Source organism: Cucurbita maxima, unplaced genomic scaffold (assembly GCF_002738345.1).
Source record: "Cucurbita maxima cultivar Rimu unplaced genomic scaffold, Cmax_1.0 Cma_Scf00010, whole genome shotgun sequence".
Classification (NCBI taxonomy): Eukaryota; Viridiplantae; Streptophyta; class Magnoliopsida; order Cucurbitales; family Cucurbitaceae; genus Cucurbita; species Cucurbita maxima.
The window spans coordinates 5911682-5931196 of record NW_019272026.1 but is presented as its reverse complement, the minus strand read 5'-3'; the positions used below and the strand labels follow the sequence as shown (position 1 = coordinate 5931196).

The window sequence follows — 19515 nt, the reverse complement described above, 5'->3', positions numbered from 1 at the left end:
TATCAAAATTTCAGACAATTATATTTTGCATTAAAAAAAAGTAAAATTATAATTTTGTGTTCGATAATTTAATATCTAAAAACTAAAATTTGAGGTAAGGGGAATCAAACTCTGTACCTCTTGCAAAGCGTTTAATATATGAGCTACACCCCCAATTACCTTTTTGCATTAAAAAAAATGAAACTCATAATTTTATGTTTGATAATGGAGGTGCAGGGAATTGAACCTCGTGCCTCTCACATGTGAAGCAAGTGTTCTACCATATGAGCTATACCCCCGCTATTTCTTTAGACTAAATACCTTGTATGAAAATTTTGGACAATTATGTTTTACATTAAAAAAATAATTATTATAATTTTGTGTTCGATAATTTGATATCTAAAAACTAAAATTGGAGGTGTAGGGAATCAAACCCGTGCCTCTTGCATGCAAAGCAAGCACTCTACCATATGAGCTACAAACTCCAAAGAATTGAACTCTGTGCCTCTCACATGCAAAGCAAACACTCTATCATATGAGCTACACCCCCACTGTTTCTCTAAACTTAATAATACCTTGTATACAAATTTTGGACAATTACGTTTTCCATCAAAAAAAAAAAAATTATAATTTTATGTTCGATAATTTGATATCTAAAAATTAAAATTGGAGGTGTGGGGAATCAAACCCCCCGCGCCTCTCGCAAGCAAAGCAAGCGCTCTACCATATGAGCTACACCCTGCTATTTGTCCCAAATAAATACATTGTATGAAAATTTCAAATAATTACGTTATGCATTTTAAAAAAATAGAAAAATTATAATTTTGTGATCGATAATCTGATATCTAAAAATTAAAATTGGAGGTGCAAGGAATCAAACCTCGTGCCTCTCGCATACGAAATGAGCGCTCTACCATATGAGCTACACCCCCACCATTTGTCCTAAATAAATATATTGTATGAAAATTTCAGACAATTACGTTTTACATTTTTAAAACATAGAAAAATTATAATTTTATGCTCGATAAATTGATATCTAAAAACTAAAATTGGGTATGGGGTGAATCAAGTATGGTGCATGCAAAGTGCATGCTCTACTATATAAGCTAGGTTGAATTTTTAAATAAAAAATGTGAAGTTAATTAATACAACTTGTCCATTAGGAAAAAGAAAAAAATACCATATTTAATAACCACTAAAAATATAATTAGTGGCTCCTTAAACGGCCCTACACAACAACGACTTAAAAAAATATATTCCTGTGGATGGGCAATTACAGGAAAAAGTAAATGTAGGGTCAAGGTGTGATAATAGAAAAATAATGTCCTTACAATGCAAGTAAAAAAGTAAAAAGAGGGTTATGATGGTAAAAAGACGTTTTGTCGATTAGCAAAAGCAGAGGCCCCTATCAGCTATCACTTCCCCCTCCCAAGTCGCACCACTTATCGTATATACTTCAGACTTGCCCCTATCAATTCTTTTATCAATTTTAAACTTTTAATGCGCATTATCATTATTATCTGTAAAATTAAAATTTTATGTCTTTTTTTTTTTTTTTTTTTTTTTTAATTTCCTTTTTCGTTTTTTAGATTTATTTTAATTTCCAAGCCCGATTAGGATAAACGGGTAAGGAGAAGAGAACGCACGTGGTACCCGCCTGTCACGGGCGCCTATAAATACGGGCCATTCACCTCCTTCCACTTCAGGAACAGTTCTTCCTTTTTTTTTTTTCTTTTCCTCCTTTCCTCTTTCCCCTCTCTGATTCAGGTGCTCGAAATCGGCTTTTTTCCCCTCTTTTGAGAGCGCGTCTCGTATCGGTTTCCTGATCTGTTTCGGGGTGGAACCCTAGATTAGGTGAAAGGATCAACTTCTTCTCATTCGATTTTTGTGTCCTTCATTCAGGCTTTGCTGATTGTGAAGTGAAAGAAGAGATTGGCGGTTAGAGTGTGTGGTAGTGGTGGTGGCGGAGAAACAGAGAAGGCAGTTGCCAGTGATCTTTGCTGTATGTCAGTGGATTGTGTTGAGACTTATTGTTGTGGAATTGGCAAGCTCAAGAATCCTTTGCAATGGCCCCAACTTCGAAAGAAGCGACGTTTTCAAGTGATGCTTGTTGCCATGCGACTGGTGCCGGTTCCACTTCCCTTCCTCGAGAGGCTGCGCCTGTTGCTTCTGCCAATGCCGTCCAAGATTGGAATCTTTCATCGAATGATCGCGCCGACGATCGCCGTACCAAGAATGTTGCCATGCCGTCGTTAGTTCGTCCTGTTGATGAGATTCCAGAACCTTCAACTAATGCTTCTTCCAAAGGCACTTTCCCTCTTCCCTCTCTCTTGATTTTCTTTTTCCGTCTCTCGCTTATCTCTCTAATCGATGACCTGGAATCTCGATTTAAGGCTGTGCTTGATATTGACGTTCTATGACTTTGATCTATTTTATCGTTTTTCCCTTGGGGCCCCAAATTCAGATTTTATACGCATGTCTTTGTCGTTTTAAACTCCGTAACTTACATACTTTTACTGTGACTTTATTATATCTCTGTCGGTGTATGCATCGTTTGTTTTGTATGTTATTATTGGATCATTTAGGGGAGAGGGAGAGAATGTGTGTGAGATTTCGCATTATATTTTTCTCTCACTTGGAGGCTTTGGTTACCACTCACTACCTCAACATACATTCTTTAAAACGTTTCGATCTTTGCCACTTATGGGACCCTTCTGCTACTTTTCATTGATGGTTTTAAATTCACGACCTTTTATGAAAGTCAATTATGCAGGCGCCATGTGGAATTAAGAACGAATTGAGCGAGTGTGGATAAAGTTGGATTGATGCAGCCTGACCTTTTGTTTATGCTTTTCTTTTTCCATTCCTCCAACCATTTTGTTTTCTAAAAGCTACTGTTTATTTTCTACACTTCCTCGTGCTCCTACTTTTTCCCCTATATTCTTATTGTTCATCCTATTATTTATATATTATAATACAAATTACTGGATTTATTCCTTAGCCCTTGATTGTTTCCAGCTTCTTGTTTTCTCCATTTTAAAGGTCTAGTAGATGGTTGATGTTAGTGTTTTCCATGAATTTAATCATGATTTCTTTTATTGATAAAATATGTTTTGTTCGTTTTCCTTTAAAGAAAAAATTATGTCAGAAATGTTTCTTGTAGATGATTTCTCATGCATTGCTGTATAATTGGCTGTACAGGTGTTCCCCCAATGTTGAGGGCACAGTCAAGACATCCTCTGGATCCCCTATCAGCTGCTGAAATCTCTGTCGCAGTGGCTACCGTCAGGGCAGCTGGAGCCACGCCAGAGGTTGTTACTTCTACTGTGCACTCGATTTTTTTTTTTTTTTTCATTTTTTATTCTTTATTGCTTTCGAGTTTAGGAATCTGCGGTACAACGTACTTGCGATTGTGATGAGCTATTTTCATTGTTTCAGGTCAGAGATAGCATGCGTTTTATTGAAGTGGTGCTACTGGAACCAGAAAAACATGTTGTAGCATTGGCTGATGCATATTTTTTCCCTCCATTTCAACCGTCTCTGCTTCCCAAAACTAAAGGAGGGCCGGTTATTCCCACAAAGCTTCCTCCAAGAAGGGCAAGGATTGTTGGTTACAATAAGAAATCAAATGAGACAAGCATATGGATTGTTGAGCTGTCAGAGGTTCATGCAGTAACCCGTGGTGGGCATCACAGAGGAAAAGTTATAGCTTCTAAAGTTGTTCCTGAAGTTCAGCCTCCCATGGTATATTCTTGACAGCTGTTACAAACGATACTGAATGTCTAGAACATAAAATTAATTTGCTCATTCCATTCAATTTAGGATGCTGCCGAGTATGCGGAATGTGAGGCTGTTGTCAAAGAGTATCCTCCATTTATAGAGGCTATGAAGAAAAGGGGTATTGAAGATATGGATTTGGTTATGGTTGATCCTTGGTGAGTTATGTCAATAATCCAGTTCATTGTTTGTACTCTCTACAGATTATTAAGTTCCTCACCCTTTTTTGTCTAATATGATTAATCTCTCTTTGCGGCACAGGTGTGTTGGTTATTACAGTGAAGTAGATGCTCCTGGTCGAAGACTTGCTAAACCCCTTATATTTTGTCGAACTGAAAGTGACTGTCCAATGGAAAATGGATATGCTCGCCCAGTTGAGGGCATTCATGTCCTTGTTGATATGCAAAACATGGTGGTTATAGAATTTGAAGACCGGAAACTTGTTCCACTACCTCCTGCTGATCCGTTGAGGAACTACACTTCAGGTGAAACAAGAGGTGGTGTTGATCGCAGTGATGTGAAGCCCTTACAAATAGTTCAGCCAGAAGGTCCAAGCTTTCGTGTCAATGGCTACTATGTAGAATGGCAAAAGGTGGATGTTATTGGGGACTTTTCCCTTTTCTTCTTGTTTAAAAAAAAAAAAAAAAGTTTTAAGAAAATTTTATTTGGTTCATAATTTGACTATTTGTTTTTCTTTTTTTGTTGTTGTTTCTTTTCTCTTGATAGTGGAATTTTCGAATTGGTTTCACTCCCAGAGAGGGTTTGGTTATACACTCTGTAGCTTATGTTGATGGAAGCAGAGGGCGAAGGCCTGTAGCACATCGACTAAGTTTTGTGGAAATGGTTGTCCCCTATGGAGATCCAAATGATCCACATTACAGGAAGAATGCTTTTGATGCCGGAGAGGATGGTCTGGGCAAAAATGCGCATTCCCTGAAGAAGGTTTGAATACTTTTTCGCTCTACAGCCATATCATGTTCTCCCTGATCCAATCCTAATTAAATGTTAATTAATCCTTGTTACAGGGATGTGATTGTTTGGGTTACATCAAATATTTCGATGCTCACTTCACAAATTTCACTGGTGGTGTTGAAACAATTGAAAACTGTGTGTGCATGCATGAAGAGGACCATGGAATTCTGTGGAAGCATCAAGATTGGAGGACAGGATTGGCGGAAGTTAGAAGATCTAGGCGGCTGACTGTGTCCTTTATTTGTACTGTGGCTAATTATGAGTACGGATTCTTTTGGCACTTCTATCAGGCAAGTCAAGGCATTCCTTTCTTTTGGCTCTACAGTATGCTGCTCAAGACCATGAAATATAGAATCGGGAAACGCCCCCGTCATAATTTTGTTTTCCTGAAATTGAGAAAACCAAAGTCTTTTAGTTTTGGGCGTATGTGCGTCCCTGAGTGGTAGATGGTTCTATTCTTCATCGTTACTTCAAAAGTTCAACCTCGGGGGCGTAAAACTTGCCAAATAGCTTTAAAATGTATAAAAGTTTTCAGGAGAACTATATGTATATGGATATGAATTCTGTTTGTGATTTCAGAACTATGTGCAACTTTCCAAAGCCTTTTTTTTTTTTTTTTTTTCATTAGCGGAGGTTTGCTGATATGTAATTGATATTGCAGGATGGGAAAATCGAAGCTGAAGTCAAATTAACTGGAATTCTCAGCCTAGGAGCTTTGCAACCTGGTGAATATCGGAAGTATGGCACAATGATTGCACCAGGTTTATATGCACCAGTGCATCAGCATTTCTTTGTTGCTCGTATGGACATGGCCGTTGATTGCAAGCCTGGTGAAGCTTTCAATCAGGTACGTCTTCCACCTTTTGGTCACTTTTTTTGTAGTTGAGGAATAATAAGTCCGATTGGCAATTGACATGAGCTATCTGTTTACTGTGAACAATGAAGAGTGGACTCAGTATGTTTTCCTTTCATGGCTTTGTAAATTACCAAAGAATTACTCAGTAACTCAGTAGTTGTAGAAGTATGCATTTAACAACACGCTTATACATAGTTGATTTCACTACATTGCTCATCATTCGTCTTGAATTAAAGCTTGCCCATTCAACATACGCGCAGGTAGTTGAGGTGGATTTGAAAGTTGAAGGACCTGGGGAGAACAATGTCCACAACAATGCCTTTTACGCAGAAGAGACATTGCTCAAGTCTGAAATGCAAGCGATGCGTGATTGTAGTCCTTTAACTGCTCGCCACTGGATAGTAAGGAACCTTCTTCCTCTGGGTCAATACTTCTAGGCTGTTTGAACTCAATTTCATGACTATTGATACTTTTGTTTATTTTTCTTTTAACTGACAATTTATTACAGCTCTGTTTCTGCTACATCTTGATATATATTCAAAGAACAAAAAGATGATTTTCAATATTTCCATTTATTTTTGTAAATGAGTAAATGGTAACGATTAAAATTTGGCCCTTCCATTCCAGGTGCGAAATACTAGAACTGTGAATCGAACTGGGCAGTTAACAGGGTACAAGCTATTGCCTGGTTCAAATTGTTTGCCGTTAGCTGGTTCAGAGGCCAAGTTTCTTAGAAGAGCTTCTTTTTTGAAGCATAATCTTTGGGTGACTCAATATTCACGTGATGAGATGTTTCCTGGAGGGGAGTTTCCCAATCAGAATCCACGTGTTGGTGAAGGATTATCTACATGGGTCAAACAGGATCGACCTCTAGAAGAAACTGATATAGTCCTCTGGTTTGTTGCCTCTCCTCCGTTTGTACATTTGATATATTAGCTCTCCTGGTCAAGCAGGATCGAACTTTAAAGCATTCTGTCATTTTTTTCTCGAACAAAGCATAGATTGTGAGATGCGTACATTTACTCTGCTGTTTATAGTAATCAGATGCGTTCTCTTTTGGGGTAGGTATGTTTTCGGGATCACGCACGTTCCTCGGTTGGAAGACTGGCCTGTTATGCCTGTGGATCGCATTGGCTTTACACTCCTGGTACTCACTCCTGTAATCTTTTGGTTTGTTCATGAGACCTTAGAACATTGATTTATGATAGTTTTTTCTTTCTCTAAGTTGTTTCTGGTATACAATTTCCTTAATATTGTGTGTGGATGATGCCAGCCTCACGGGTTCTTCAACTGTTCTCCTGCCGTTGACGTCCCACCCAGCGCTTGTGAATTGGACTCAAAAGATGCGGACGCTAAAGAAAACGGGGTGACAAAACAAATCCAGGCTCCGATTATGTCAAAGCTTTGAACTGGTCTCTCTGCTCCTCCTTTCCTTGCTTTTATTACTTACAGACTTCAAATTTCTTCTCTACTTTGGTTTCTTGGTCAAGTGGGTTGCTTTCTCGTGTTATTAGTATATACATAAAAGCAGCTCAACTTTTTACTTCTTGGTCCCTTTGGTGGAACAATTTCTCTAGTTTTCTAAACACCTTAACGCTATCGATGTGCATATTATGATCGTATCTACTCGGCTCTTTTTTTTTAAAAAAAAAAATTTAAGCTACTTTTTGACCACCGCCACCTGCTGTTGTCGTGGATTCTTTACATCCTTTTATTTGCGTAGAAAGATGGAAATTTCAATTATTTTATTTTGTTCTTTCCATGGCGGCCGGCAAACATCCCTCTTCGTGTTGTCTCCGCTGCCCTAAATCCATATAGGGAATATCCTTGAGAGATTGACCTGAGAATTTTGTTGCGTAAATTAAGTGGTCTTCCATGCCTCACTGTAAATTCCTTTTTACAGTGGGTAAAAGTAAAACCTTCCCATCACTGTGTTCCAGTCACTGTCAAACTAGAAATTCAGACATGTAATTGTCGGCACAGTTTATACTTATCACAAATTTTTTTGTGCATCGTCGTTGAGTGGTCGGATGGTTGTTCATCATTTTCCATTAAAGGGCTCCTCTGAACCATACCCCATTACTGCCATGGACTGGAATTTAGCTTAGTTTGCCGAGAAGAAGAAAGAATTTTATATTTCTGTTGACCTTTAAAATATATTTAAATAAGAACTTGTATTTTTTTTTCTTTTGCTGCAATTTTGATAGAGGGGGGTCGGTTTGATTGGATTGGTTATTATTGGAACCAACAATTAGCAGTTCCATCTTGTCCAACCCAAGATTGTACCTGCGGATGCACTTTTTGAGCTGTTTTTTTTCCTCTCTTAATTCAACGAATCACACCCCATCGTACCATCGAAACGCAATCCAACAAATCTTTCTTTAATCCTTCACCCTTTCAACATTTATTAGACCTTGATGGAACATATCTATTCAAACTTGGATCCTATCTTAGTTTTGCCTCATAATACCAAAAGTAAAGATTGATTATGGAAACTCATGTTCAAAGTGATGTCTTCATCTTAACTGTGTCGGTAGAACCATGTATTCCCAGAAGTGTTGTTATATTCAATCGTTGTAGGCATCCCTTGAGGTTTGAAACTATGTGGTGTTATACCATACCCAGAAGTGTTGTTATAGTAGCACAAAATCCATGTGGTGTTAGCTTTAGATTAAATGAGCAGCAACTTGGGTTTGAAACTAATCTCACAGACACGAAATAAAACATAACCATAATCAAATTAAAGTAGGGAAAAGTTTCAGGTCCTCACTGCCATGGAATTTCTGGTTCTTGTTGCAGGTTTTGAGCCAACTTTCATCATTCTCTCTCTCTCTCATTTTCACTAAGTAGGCCATCTGCAGTAGAATCTCTCTCTCTCTCTCTCTCCTCAATAATAGATGATACTGAGAATTACATGGCCATGGAGATTCCAGAACAGAACATGTAATTAAAAACTCGGGTATATAACCCATTATCTCTTATATTCAACTTCTGGATAACCCCATATCTTCCTTTGCCAGCGGTTCATATAATTCAATATAAACAAAAAACTAAGCCAACCCCACCAATTTAATTCTTCCAACCTTTACATTTGATCCCAGTTACGAAATCAAAAATCATCAAATGGCTGTGTTTTGAAATCTGGTTGGAGAACAAAAATGATTCAAAACAAGCAAACACCTTCATTTCAAGCCTGTCTATGGAAAACCCTCTTTCACTATCAACAATCTGAGCTTTAATTTCCTCAAAGTGTAAACAAAAACGAAAGCAGAAGCCAAAGGAATTCCTCTCTCTTTTGGGATAAAAACAGCCATAAGGAGAGAGAATTTACATTTCATATGTGATGGAAGACGCCAAAACTTCCTCCTCTTTCATTTTCTGACATTGACATTGACGGGTAGCTTCCGAAACTTGCTGAGTTCATTTGAGTTTCAATGTTCTTTGTTTCTTCCTCTGAACTTCCCTTCAATCCCATGTTTTTCATTTGATTTGTCTCAAACTGTAACAATTTTTCAAGCTTCTTCTCCGATTCCCATGAAAAACCTCCACTGTTTTGGTACCCTGAATAATTGCTCATCACAGAGCTGTTGCTTGAGCTTTCTTTCACCTCATTCATGAAGAAACAGCTGAACCCAGATCCTGAATTTTCTGAAAAATCTGTTCTTGACATGTTCCCATGTTCAGAACTTGTGTAGCTTGGCATCCCCATGCTTGAATTTGAATAGAAAATGTTACTGTACTGGTATTGAGCCGCTGCAAATTGTGAATTGTTATTATATTCACCACCCAAGTAGGAGCTGAGAGAGTCAAATTCAATCTTGTTCACAAAATGCTGTGATGAATCCTCTGTTTGCTTGTAGTATTGATTTGAATCATTAAGAACTGAAGCTTCCGAAGAAATGGTGATATTGGAAACATTCCCTTGAAGAAGATGAGGCACTTCCCCTCTTGGCTTCTGGTCTTTCATGGCTTCCATACCGTCCTCCAATGGCTTGTGGGTTATTGGGTCAATTCCTTGCTTCATCAGCTTCTTTTTCAAACATGAATTCCAAAAGTTCTTAATCTCATTATCTGTTCTTCCAGGTAATCGGGTTGCAATCTGAGCCCACCTGCAAAAACCCCACTTCAAAATGTTGAAAAAACAGAGCAAAAACAGGGCAGAACTTCTAATTCACCTGTTCCCCAGAGCTTCATGGAGACTGATTATGAGATTCTCCTCTTGCTGTGAGAACATCCCTCTCTTCAAATCAGGCCTCAAGTAGTTTATCCATCTTAGCCTGCAACTTTTCCCACACCTTTCCAAGCCTGCAACAATCAATCAAACAGTAAAGAAAACAAAAACAAAGGTCTTTAAAGGGAACGGAGCAATTTCTCTCTTCCATCCTTGTCCGGTCCGCCCCGAGAAGACGGCGACGAAGCAACGACGTACCAGCGAGCTTGGGGACGGAGCTCCAACAGCCGACGCCGAAACTGGTAATGTAATTGAAGAGCTTCTCATCTTCCTCAGGGGACCAAAGGCCTTTGCGAAGCTTAGGCTTCAAGCAACAAGAATTGCGTCCCATTAGAAAGCTTAAAAAACAAAAACAGAGGAAGGAAGAATTGGGTGCAAAGGAAACAGGAAACAGAGTGGCGAGGTGTGCTAATTTGTTTAAGAAAGGGATGGGAATTGAATTGGAATTATTTGTTTATATTGTTTCTGAAATAGGAGTTGGCGAAATCAGTCAATAGTAATCTCGTAATTAAGGATTGAAAATCATACTTAGAGTTTAAGTTTGATCGCTCAATTCAGAAACAAAAAGGCAATTAAGTGGGTTTTACGCTAATCCGCCCTTACTTTTGTTCACTGCCACTTGCTTTCCTTTCTAAGATACCTTTAAACTCATTCATAACATCTTTCTTATCAAATTACAACAACTCTTTCTCAATCCACTAATCACACATTACCCGAACATACTGTTTGGTGTTTGTCTCTTGTACCATTTGTAATAACCCAATCTGACCCATTATGTATCACTCTTGACCTTATTGTTGAATAAAAGCTTAACACGGATAAATCAATTTTGAGGATTTAAATCACAATGAATGTTTTCATAAAAGAAAAAGAAAATATTTTTGTTTTATTTCTTCCTCTTTCTTCTCTACTTCCTATCATTCACGACCAGTCGACATGTCACCTGAGAGTCGAAGAATGAAATGGCAAAAGCGAAGCCAGAAAAACAAGCCATGAAACCAAACACGAGTCGTCAATGCGTGCCAGCTAATATTAGCAGGGCAAAACGTTTTGAAAACACGTTTTTTTGTTTAATTCTTTTTAAATTTTTTTAGAAAATTAAATTTTAAACTATGTTTATTACTAAATTATGGAACGGAGACAGCCGACACTATTCTATGAAGAAACCCTGGGCCCACCCTCCTGTATTTTTCAATTTTGACTTCAACATTAAAGCTTATATACATTATACATATTATTATTATTATTATTATTATGATGCACTTCCTTTAATTACATCACCATCCCTCCTTTATAAGATATAAAATAGAGGTCTCAGCAATCCACGTGGAAAATAAAAATACGGAGCAATAGTGTGTAAAATTGGTGTACACCTGGCGGTACAAAAAATTTATGAACAGACTATTCTCCACCTGCAACGAAGCTTCAGACTCAATGATTGGTTGGAGGTCCGGTAATGGCCTCTGAGGCTGCCACGTGATGATAGAAAAATAATAATTCAAAAATTAATTTCTCTCTCTTAATTCATGAATTACACCCCACCGCTCGTGTACGGCCACTCCTCCAATTACTGCCCTCTACAGCATTGTCAATGATCCTCCACAATTTTTTCTTCTATTTAAATAAACTCCTAAAACTAATATTTTTAATTTAAAAAAAGAAAGAGAAAAAATGGTATAATTTCGTCATTTTTTTTTAAGAATATAAATATAAAGGATTTGATATGATTTAATTCAATGAATCATGTTCTTTATTTCTTTCTTTATTTTAGCATAGATTCATTAAAAAATATTTTATTTATCAATATTAAAAACAAACGGACTAAACTAAATTAATAAAAATATTCTTAATTTAATTAGTATTTATTTTAATATTTTACCAAATTTGAATAATAGCCGATAATAATTTCGAAGCTTATCCAATAAGAAAAGGGGAAGTAATTCATTTATTAGTTCATATAAAGAGGGTTGTTAGTGAAATATCTTATCATATAGTTGGAGTAAGGTAACTTAAAAAATGGGTTATTAACAAAGTAGTTTAATAAAGGTTGAATTGATTTGAATTTAAATAAAGATTATATTGTCCCCTTTTAGCCTCTAACTAATCCCCACATTTTCCCATCAAATTCAAAACTTTCAATTGCCTTTGCCTTCACAACCAAATACCTCATGTTTCAAATCACCATAAACATTTTTCCCAAAAAAAAAAAAAAAAAAAAAAAAAAAAAGAAAAAAACATAAATCTAACAAATGGCAGTACCAGCGGCAGTAGCAGCAAAGGAGGTTGAGGGGAAGGAAAGGGAGAGGAAGGGGAAGGGTAGAGACTAGAGAGGAGAGTCTTTTTAAAAAACATATATTCAACAAATTAATGGTATTCAAAGAGATACCAATAAGACCACATTTTGCATCAATAANTTGAAGGCCCATTGGACAATGAGTCACTTGTTGGGCCGGAAGCTTGGGCTTTGGACATGTTGACAAGGCCCATATATGAACTGATTTATTAGTTCTTTAGACCACTGTCCTCCCGCTCGTTGTCGAAGCTTTTGCTGAACTACTTCGGCTTTGACCGTTGCAGGTTCTTGTTTTACGGTTTTCGTGTTTTCATTTTTCTTCAATTTGCGAGCGGAGTCGTGGACTGGGCGCCGACGAATTGAGGGTGGATATGGCCGATGATACTTACGGCGGCGCTTCACTTCCGTCAGGTCCCGATGGCCGGAAACGCCGTGTGACCTACTTCTACGAGCCCACAATCGGCGATTATTACTACGGCCAAGGCCATCCGATGAAACCTCACCGTATCCGCATGGCCCATAACCTCATTGTTCACTACGGCCTTCATCGTCGGATGGAGATCAACCGGCCATACCCTGCCGGTTCGGAGGATATCCGGAGGTTTCACTCCGATGACTATGTTGATTTTCTCGCCTCCGTCAGCCCGGAAACGCTGTCGGATCATGCCTTCTCTCGCCATCTCAAGCGCTTTAATGTTGGCGAGGACTGCCCTGTTTTTGATGGCTTATTCGGCTTCTGCCAGGCCTCTGCTGGCGGCTCCATTGGTGCTGCCGTCAAGCTCAATCGCGGCGATGCTGATATTGCTATCAATTGGGCCGGTGGGCTTCATCATGCTAAGAAGTCTGAGGCCTCCGGTTTTTGTTACGTCAATGATATTGTGTTGGGCATTCTTGAGCTGCTGAAGTACCACAGGGTAATCATCTTAAGAAGAGTATTTGTGTTATCTGCTATAGTTTTGACCAACTGCGCTGCATACTCTGTTCATTTAGTATATATTTTTCCTTTTTTGGTCCTTGAAGTTTGCGTAGGACTGGTTAATTTCTGCTTGAAGTAGAGGTTTTCTTCCTTGTTCTACATGAAAAATGAAAATTTTGCGTTTGCTGGATTACACATTCATCATATCCTATTCTTTGACAATTTTTGTACTGTTATTTTGTGTTTTACTTCTAATTCTTTTGGGTTTTCGGGCTTGTGGGGTTGCCAAGAGCACAAGGTTTGGGAACATTTCTCATCAGTTTTTAGACCAATGCATTCGATCGTTCTGTTAAAGCTTTAGCTATACTCCACTTTCTAAGCTGCTCAATATCATTGTGCAGCGTGTATTATATATTGACATTGATGTCCATCATGGTGATGGTGTGGAGGAGGCGTTTTACACTACCGACAGGGTAATGTCGGTCTCCTTCCATAAATTTGGGGATTTCTTTCCAGGGACTGGACACATTAAGCATGTTGGGGCAGGGTCTGGTAAAAACTATGCTCTTAATGTCCCTTTGAATGATGGAATGGATGATGACAGTTTTCGTGGTCTGTTTAGGCCAATCATTCAAAAAGTCATGGAGGTGTATCAGCCAGAGGCAGTAGTACTCCAATGTGGTGCTGATTCATTAGCTGGTGATAGGTTGGGGTGCTTCAACTTATCTGTGAAGGGCCATGCAGATTGTCTTCGTTTCTTGAGATCATTTAACGTTCCTTTAATGGTATTAGGTGGTGGAGGATATACAATCCGCAACGTTGCTCGCTGCTGGTGTTACGAGGTCTCTTTCTCTTCGTTCTTGTCTGTATATTTATTTCTACCTCTGTAGAATTAGGAACCATCCTTACAAGTTTCGTTTGTGGAGGTTTCTCTCAACAGACAGCGGTTGCTGTTGGAGTTGAACCAGACAACAAATTGCCTTACAACGAGTATTTCGAGTATTTTGGACCTGATTACACGCTTCACATCGAACCATCCAACATGGAGAATCTAAATTCACCTAAAGATATGGAAAAAATAAGGTGACTTGTGATTGAGTGTTGTTCAGTTCATGGTATACTTGGTCTGCTTCTTTCAATTCAACACTGTAAGCTTAATTTCTTTTGTTGTCGATAATCTTAGTATAAACACTCCTTTCCAAAAAATACCCAATAATCATATCAGAAATGTTCTAAATGCTTCTGTAGTCTGAAATTTAACTTTCTTAGTTGTAGTCATTAGTTAACATTGGAATTGCTCCATTATGTTCGTTAAATGCTAAATACGTGTCGGGTTTTAAGAACTTCTATGCTTTTATGCTGTCTGAATGAAAAATTTTATATAATCAAGTTGCCTCCTCCATTTCTCCTTCTAGGAACACCCTGCTGGAGCAACTCTCTAGACTCCCACATGCTCCCAGTGTACCTTTCCAGATGACTCCCTCGTCCGAAGTCCCCGAAGAGGTTACAGAAAACCCGTTACTATTATTATAGACCCTGCACATTACTTCATAATTTCTGTTTTTATGTAGCGTTTTCTCCTCTTGAGATCATGTTGGTTCTTTGGTGGTAAGGTGGAAGAGAACATTGACCGTAGACCGAAACGCCGCATTTGGAACGGTGAGGATTATGATTCTGCACCTGAAGAAAACAGAAAGCGACCAAACATGAGTGAAGGGCATGGTGTAAATAATCTGACGAGGTTAAGCCATAAGCTATATTTTCTTTCTTATACTTTTTTCTTGACAAGGATATATCTTGAGCTAATCATTGAGGCATTCCAATTTCTGCAGAGAGCTTAGGTTTAATAACTGAACATTCGATATATATGATGCAGGGACGTCGTAGATGGTATGGAGGAAGATAAAAACATGAACCATCGAACTTGCTGACACAAAAACTTGTGTGTTGAGTTCTCGACGACCTTTAAGTCTTTAACCAATTTCGATAAAGACACCTAGGATCAAGTCTGATTTTCACTTTTGATTCGATATTGGAGCATACGAATTAATCTTCTGTTTTCAAGGGTTTTCTGTTTTCAACATGAAAGTTGCAATTTGTACACAAGACATACACTGTAAACAGAAATCAATGGCGTTTACATCTGAGACTTTCGTACCAATATTTTGAGTTGATTTGAACCTTATGATCTTCTCTGGTATGTGTGAAATTCATTGTTCAGAATTGAAATTACTCATTACGATGCTTCTTCTATATTCTTACATCCGTGGTATGTAGTTGAACTAGTCATAGTTCAACGGGATAAAAGTATATATTCTGGATTGAAAGGCTAGAGGTTGAAGCAACTCTTGCTTATAAGAAAATAGTAGTGATAAAAATAGCTTATTTTATACAAATATGAAAATTTTGATGCCATTAAGTAGTAAGAATCCCGTTGATTTTTCCCATTTCTTTCCATGTTTTTCAAGGAAACCCTGATCGAGAAAAGTAGGAGCTCAGGATACTCGTGATTCTATCCTCAATTTGCATCTCGCTCGCCAAAAATCCTTTTTCACAGAGGAGAAGTTTTGAATCGCGAAACCCACTTATGTCCTTCTATCTCCATATCCTTGCGTCGGAGCTTTCCAAGACTTATCTAACTCTTTTACGAACAAAGGAACTGCATGCTTTTATTACCAAAACACATCTTGCTTGCGACCCATTTTACGCAACTAGAATTGTCAGGCTTTACTCTATCAATAGCCGACTCAACTATGCCCGCCATGTGTTCGACAAAACTCCCAACCGAAGTGTCTACCTCTGGAACTCAATCATTCGAGCTTACGCGAAAGCCCATAAATTCGGTAATGCATTATCTCTGTTCTTTACAATGTTTGGAACTGAGACTCTGCCCGATAACTTCACTTATTCATGCATCATAAGGGTATGCGCTGAAAATTTCCATAGAGAACGGCTGAAACTTGTTCATGGACGTGTTTTAGCATCTGGGTTTGGATTAGATCCTATCTGTTGCAGCGCGCTAGTCACTGCATACTCAAATCTAGACCTTATTGAAGATGCAAGCAAGGTGTTTGATGTAATGCCTCATCCAGACTTGGTTATGTGGAATTCGATCATTTCTGGTTTTGGGTATTGCGGGTTTTGGAATCAAGGGCTCTTGCTATTCTCTAGGATGAGGAATTTGGGAGGACATCCGGATGGATACACGGTAGTTGGTGTAGCATCAGGTATAGCAGAACCAAGCTTACTGAGTACTGGTAAAGGTATTCATGGATTTTGCCTCAAGTGTAGTCTTGACTCCAATGAGCACGTAGCTAGTGCACTTGTGAGCATGTATTCGAGGTGTAATTGCATGTATTCAGCATATTTAGTTTTTATTAGTTTGATACAGCCTGATTTAGTTACATGGTCTGCTTTAATAACTGGGTATTCTCAATCTGGTGATTTCTGGAAGGCACTGTTTTTCTTTCAGAAACTGAATATGCAGGGCATGAAACCGGATGCCATTTTGATTGCCAGCATTTTGGCCGCTGCTGCTCAATCAGCCAACATAAGGCCTGGCATTGAGATACATGGCTATGCTCTTCGACAAGGGATAGATTCAAACGAAATGGTATCCTCTTCTCTCATAGACATGTACTCCAAGTGTGGTTATTTGAGTTTGGGAATTCGTGTTTTTCATATTATGCAACGAAAAGGTATTGTGGCATACAATTCTATAATATGGGGAATGGGTCTGCATGGGCTTGCATCTAAGGCATTGGAATCGTTTGAGGAGTTGTTGGATATTGGTCTAATGCCTAATGAGTCTACTTTCTCTGCTCTCCTCTGTGCTTGCTGTCATGCTGGGCTTAGCTCTGTTGGTAAGGCGATTTTCAGAAGGATGAGAAATGAGTTTGGCATCAAATACAGAACAGAGCATTATGTTTACATTGTAAAGCTTCTTGGAATGAGTGGGGAGTTAGAAGAGGCTTATAATCTTGTCCTGTCCTTGCCAGAACCTGTAGACTCTGGTGTATGGGGGGCTCTGCTGTCCTGCTGTGATGCTTGTGGGAACCTTGAACTGGCTGAAATTGTTGCACAGAAGCTCTTAGAAAATAATCCCCACAAAATGGCTTATAGAGTAATGCTCTCTAATATCTATGCTGGAGAAGGGCGATGGGATGATGTGAAGAAGCTAAGGGATACAATGACTGAAAAGGAACGAGGAAAATTGCCCGGGCTTAGCTGGATTTGAGAGTTTTATGTTTGTGATTAACCGTGCAAGGGTTGGTGTAATATGTGGATTGTGAGATCTCATATCGGTTGGATATAGAAACAAAGCATTCTTTACAAGGGTGTGAAAATCTCTCTCTACCAGACGCGTTTTAAAATCATGAGGCTGACAGTGATACAAAGTGGATAATATCTGCTAGCGGTGGGCTTGGGCTGTTACAAATGGTATTAGAGCTAGACATTGGGCGGTGTGCCAAATGGGGTGGGTTGTGAGATCCCACATCAGTTGAAGAGGGGAACAAAACATTCCTTATAAAGGTGTGGAAACCTCTTCTTAGCAGACGAGTTTTAAAACCATAAGGCTGACAGTGATATGTAACGAACCAAAGCGGACAATATCTGCTAGTAGTGGACTTAAACTGTTACAGTTGACTAGGTAAGTCGCTTGGTCATCATGAATCATTACATTCAACTTGAATATTTATAGCGTTCTTTTGACTTTGAAATGTATCTGACAACAGCTTTACCCACACTACAACCACAAGGATCTATGTTCAGTTTCTCTAGCTTACACTAAATAGCGAGTCTTATTGATTGAGTGTTAGAAATTTGGTGTGTTCTTTTTTATATATATTTAAAGATGAATAAAACACTATTCTCTTGTTGGTTGACAGATTACAGAGAAGACCTAAAGAAATTGGCTGGCTTTCCAAGCTGCTGATTCTGTTGCATTTGGCTTCACGACATAGCACCCATTGTTTGAACTGCAAGAACTTAATCTTCCTGTTATGGTGCCATCGGAACCAGGATAGTCCATGGATAATCTTCTCTCTTTTTCATGCCTCTTGGCTCTTTTTCTTAGACTCTGTCGCTTCATTATGGAGGTCAACATAGCTTTGCCACTTTTAGCATCCACTGGCATCGGCATTGCCTCAAGACCCATCAACTTAGCTACCACTCCTGGTTTGCGCCACAGGACATTCTCTCCAGCTATCGTTGATGGCAACCGTAAGGCTGTCTCCAATGTCAAATTGAACTCGTTTTCATGAACTCTCCCTTTGAGAGCATATTCACAGCAAACTGACTTCCGCCCAAACCTTTCTGCACCATCCAAGTTCCTAAATGAAGATCTATACGTTGCATCCTTTCCATCCAGGGAAAACCGAGGATACTGATTCAAAGCATTCCGTGTCGATCGCAAGATATCCGAGTTGTTTACACACGACATCCTGTGACCTCGAATCTTGTCGTAGTTGTAACGTTTTGCCCTTCTTGCTGTCTCCTCCTCTAGTTCCAACTGTAAGATCATCTCCTCCAAGGTTGGCGGGGTTTGTCCGCAATGCAGGTCGGGCGAGACGGGGCATTGATCCTGGTTGGTTTTGTGTTGGTTGAGAGTGGTGGTAGAAGCGTTGCCATTGCAGAAAGTTCTGATGCCTTTCCTTATCTTTGCAGCCAGAGAGTTCTTGAAGAGAAAGAAGGAGAGCTCCTTCATTTTGAATGCATGAAGAAGGCGGTGCAGGATCAAAACTTGGAGGTAGGCTCTGATTCTTCAATTACTTTTGCCATTTTTCTTTGTTTTGAAGATGAATTCTGAACAGAACTTAGTATAAACTGTGAATTGAATGAATGAATGAATGAATGAGAGCGGTGTGGTCTCTTGTTCATAGGGTTAATTAATATTAATTGTATTCATCACATGCCATTTTGATTGAAGAGGCTCTCTCTTTCACAAGGAAGCTCATGCATCATTCAAAACCCTCTTCACTTTAATTTTGATGTACTTTTATCAGTCCTTGCAAATAGTATTACCCATTACAAATTTCCCATGAAAAAGTTACCTCAAATGGAATAAGAATCAGAATCTGTCTGGTGGGCCCTCATTGGGTCTACTCTCATACAACTTTGGGCTTATTTGCCTAGTATAGGCTCTCTTTTTTAAACTAGGTTAAGCCCAATGTCGGCTTGTATGAATAAAAAATATTTCTTTCTACCCTTTTTATTTATTTATTTATTTTTCAAATTCGCTTAATAATATATAATTCATGTATGGTTTATTGAGGTATTTATTTAACTATAAACAAATAAATGCCAAAATATTATTTTTTAATAAAAGAAAATATGAATAATTTAAGAGGGAAGCTTCTGTATGCACATGCACTTACTCTCCTTGAAAACACCAACTATTCAATGGGATCCACTTATCACTACGGAGTCATACAGCAATATTGCACAACAAATAGCTCTTTTTTCTTTATTTATTTATTTATTTATTTTAT

General features: G+C 38.5%; 5 protein-coding genes across 5 annotated transcripts; 3 read left to right on the top strand and 2 right to left on the bottom strand.

The window, feature by feature from the left end:
• The first annotated feature begins 1689 nt into the window (after positions 1-1689).
• On the top strand, positions 1690-7264 carry LOC111485824 (copper methylamine oxidase-like). Its single transcript, XM_023132868.1, has 12 exons — positions 1690-2286; positions 3181-3290; positions 3418-3723; positions 3802-3914; positions 4018-4348; positions 4483-4698; positions 4782-5018; positions 5390-5575; positions 5845-5985; positions 6212-6480; positions 6650-6731; positions 6858-7264. Exons 1-12 carry the CDS (start codon positions 2046-2048, stop codon positions 6990-6992), a joined length of 2367 nt encoding a protein of 788 aa, XP_022988636.1. The 5' UTR covers positions 1690-2045; the 3' UTR covers positions 6993-7264.
• A 1041-nt stretch (positions 7265-8305) lies between these two features.
• Positions 8306-10257, bottom strand: LOC111485828 (transcription factor MYB86-like). The gene is made up of 3 exons (XM_023132871.1): positions 10014-10257; positions 9760-9889; positions 8306-9693 (listed from the first exon to the last, which is right to left on the bottom strand). The coding sequence occupies exons 1-3, from the start codon at positions 10144-10146 to the stop codon at positions 8919-8921; spliced, it is 1038 nt and encodes a 345-aa protein (XP_022988639.1). The 5' UTR covers positions 10147-10257; the 3' UTR covers positions 8306-8918.
• A 2101-nt stretch (positions 10258-12358) lies between these two features.
• LOC111485826 (histone deacetylase 6-like) lies at positions 12359-15260 on the top strand. Its single transcript, XM_023132870.1, has 6 exons — positions 12359-13022; positions 13426-13866; positions 13965-14107; positions 14440-14527; positions 14638-14765; positions 14901-15260. Exons 1-6 carry the CDS (start codon positions 12480-12482, stop codon positions 14953-14955), a joined length of 1398 nt encoding a protein of 465 aa, XP_022988638.1. The 5' UTR covers positions 12359-12479; the 3' UTR covers positions 14956-15260.
• A 168-nt stretch (positions 15261-15428) lies between these two features.
• On the top strand, positions 15429-17393 carry LOC111485825 (putative pentatricopeptide repeat-containing protein At1g64310). Its single transcript, XM_023132869.1, has one exon. The coding sequence runs from the start codon at positions 15612-15614 to the stop codon at positions 17259-17261; it is 1650 nt and encodes a 549-aa protein (XP_022988637.1). The 5' UTR covers positions 15429-15611; the 3' UTR covers positions 17262-17393.
• Positions 17394-17728: 335 nt separating this feature from the next.
• On the bottom strand, positions 17729-18488 carry LOC111485831. The gene is made up of 2 exons (XM_023132876.1): positions 18347-18488; positions 17729-18247 (listed from the first exon to the last, which is right to left on the bottom strand). Exons 1-2 carry the CDS (start codon positions 18465-18467, stop codon positions 17928-17930), a joined length of 441 nt encoding a protein of 146 aa, XP_022988644.1. The 5' UTR covers positions 18468-18488; the 3' UTR covers positions 17729-17927.
• Between the last annotated feature and the right edge of the window lie 1027 nt (positions 18489-19515).

Excerpts from the sequence above, each read along its gene's own strand:
- LOC111485825 (XM_023132869.1), top strand. The coding sequence starts at position 15,612 with ATGTCCTTCTATCTCCATATCCTTGCGTCGGAGCTTTCCAAGACTTAT.
- LOC111485824 (XM_023132868.1), top strand. The coding sequence starts at position 2,046 with ATGGCCCCAACTTCGAAAGAAGCGACGTTTTCAAGTGATGCTTGTTGC. Across the intron at positions 5,576-5,844 it reads CTGGTGAAGCTTTCAATCAG|GTAGTTGAGGTGGATTTGAA; the intron begins GTACGTCTTCCA and ends ACATACGCGCAG. Across the intron at positions 6,481-6,649 it reads GAAACTGATATAGTCCTCTG|GTATGTTTTCGGGATCACGC; the intron begins GTTTGTTGCCTC and ends CTTTTGGGGTAG.
- LOC111485828 (XM_023132871.1), bottom strand. The coding sequence starts at position 10,146 with ATGGGACGCAATTCTTGTTGCTTGAAGCCTAAGCTTCGCAAAGGCCTT. Across the intron at positions 9,890-10,013 it reads CTCCGTCCCCAAGCTCGCTG|GCTTGGAAAGGTGTGGGAAA; the intron begins GTACGTCGTTGC and ends TGATTGTTGCAG. Across the intron at positions 9,694-9,759 it reads CATGAAGCTCTGGGGAACAG|GTGGGCTCAGATTGCAACCC; the intron begins GTGAATTAGAAG and ends GGGTTTTTGCAG.
- LOC111485826 (XM_023132870.1), top strand. The coding sequence starts at position 12,480 with ATGGCCGATGATACTTACGGCGGCGCTTCACTTCCGTCAGGTCCCGAT. Across the intron at positions 13,023-13,425 it reads AGCTGCTGAAGTACCACAGG|CGTGTATTATATATTGACAT; the intron begins GTAATCATCTTA and ends ATCATTGTGCAG. Across the intron at positions 13,867-13,964 it reads CTCGCTGCTGGTGTTACGAG|ACAGCGGTTGCTGTTGGAGT; the intron begins GTCTCTTTCTCT and ends TTCTCTCAACAG.
- LOC111485831 (XM_023132876.1), bottom strand. The coding sequence starts at position 18,467 with ATGTCGTGTGTAAACAACTCGGATATCTTGCGATCGACACGGAATGCT. Across the intron at positions 18,248-18,346 it reads TTCATTTAGGAACTTGGATG|GGTTGCCATCAACGATAGCT; the intron begins GTGCAGAAAGGT and ends AGACAGCCTTAC.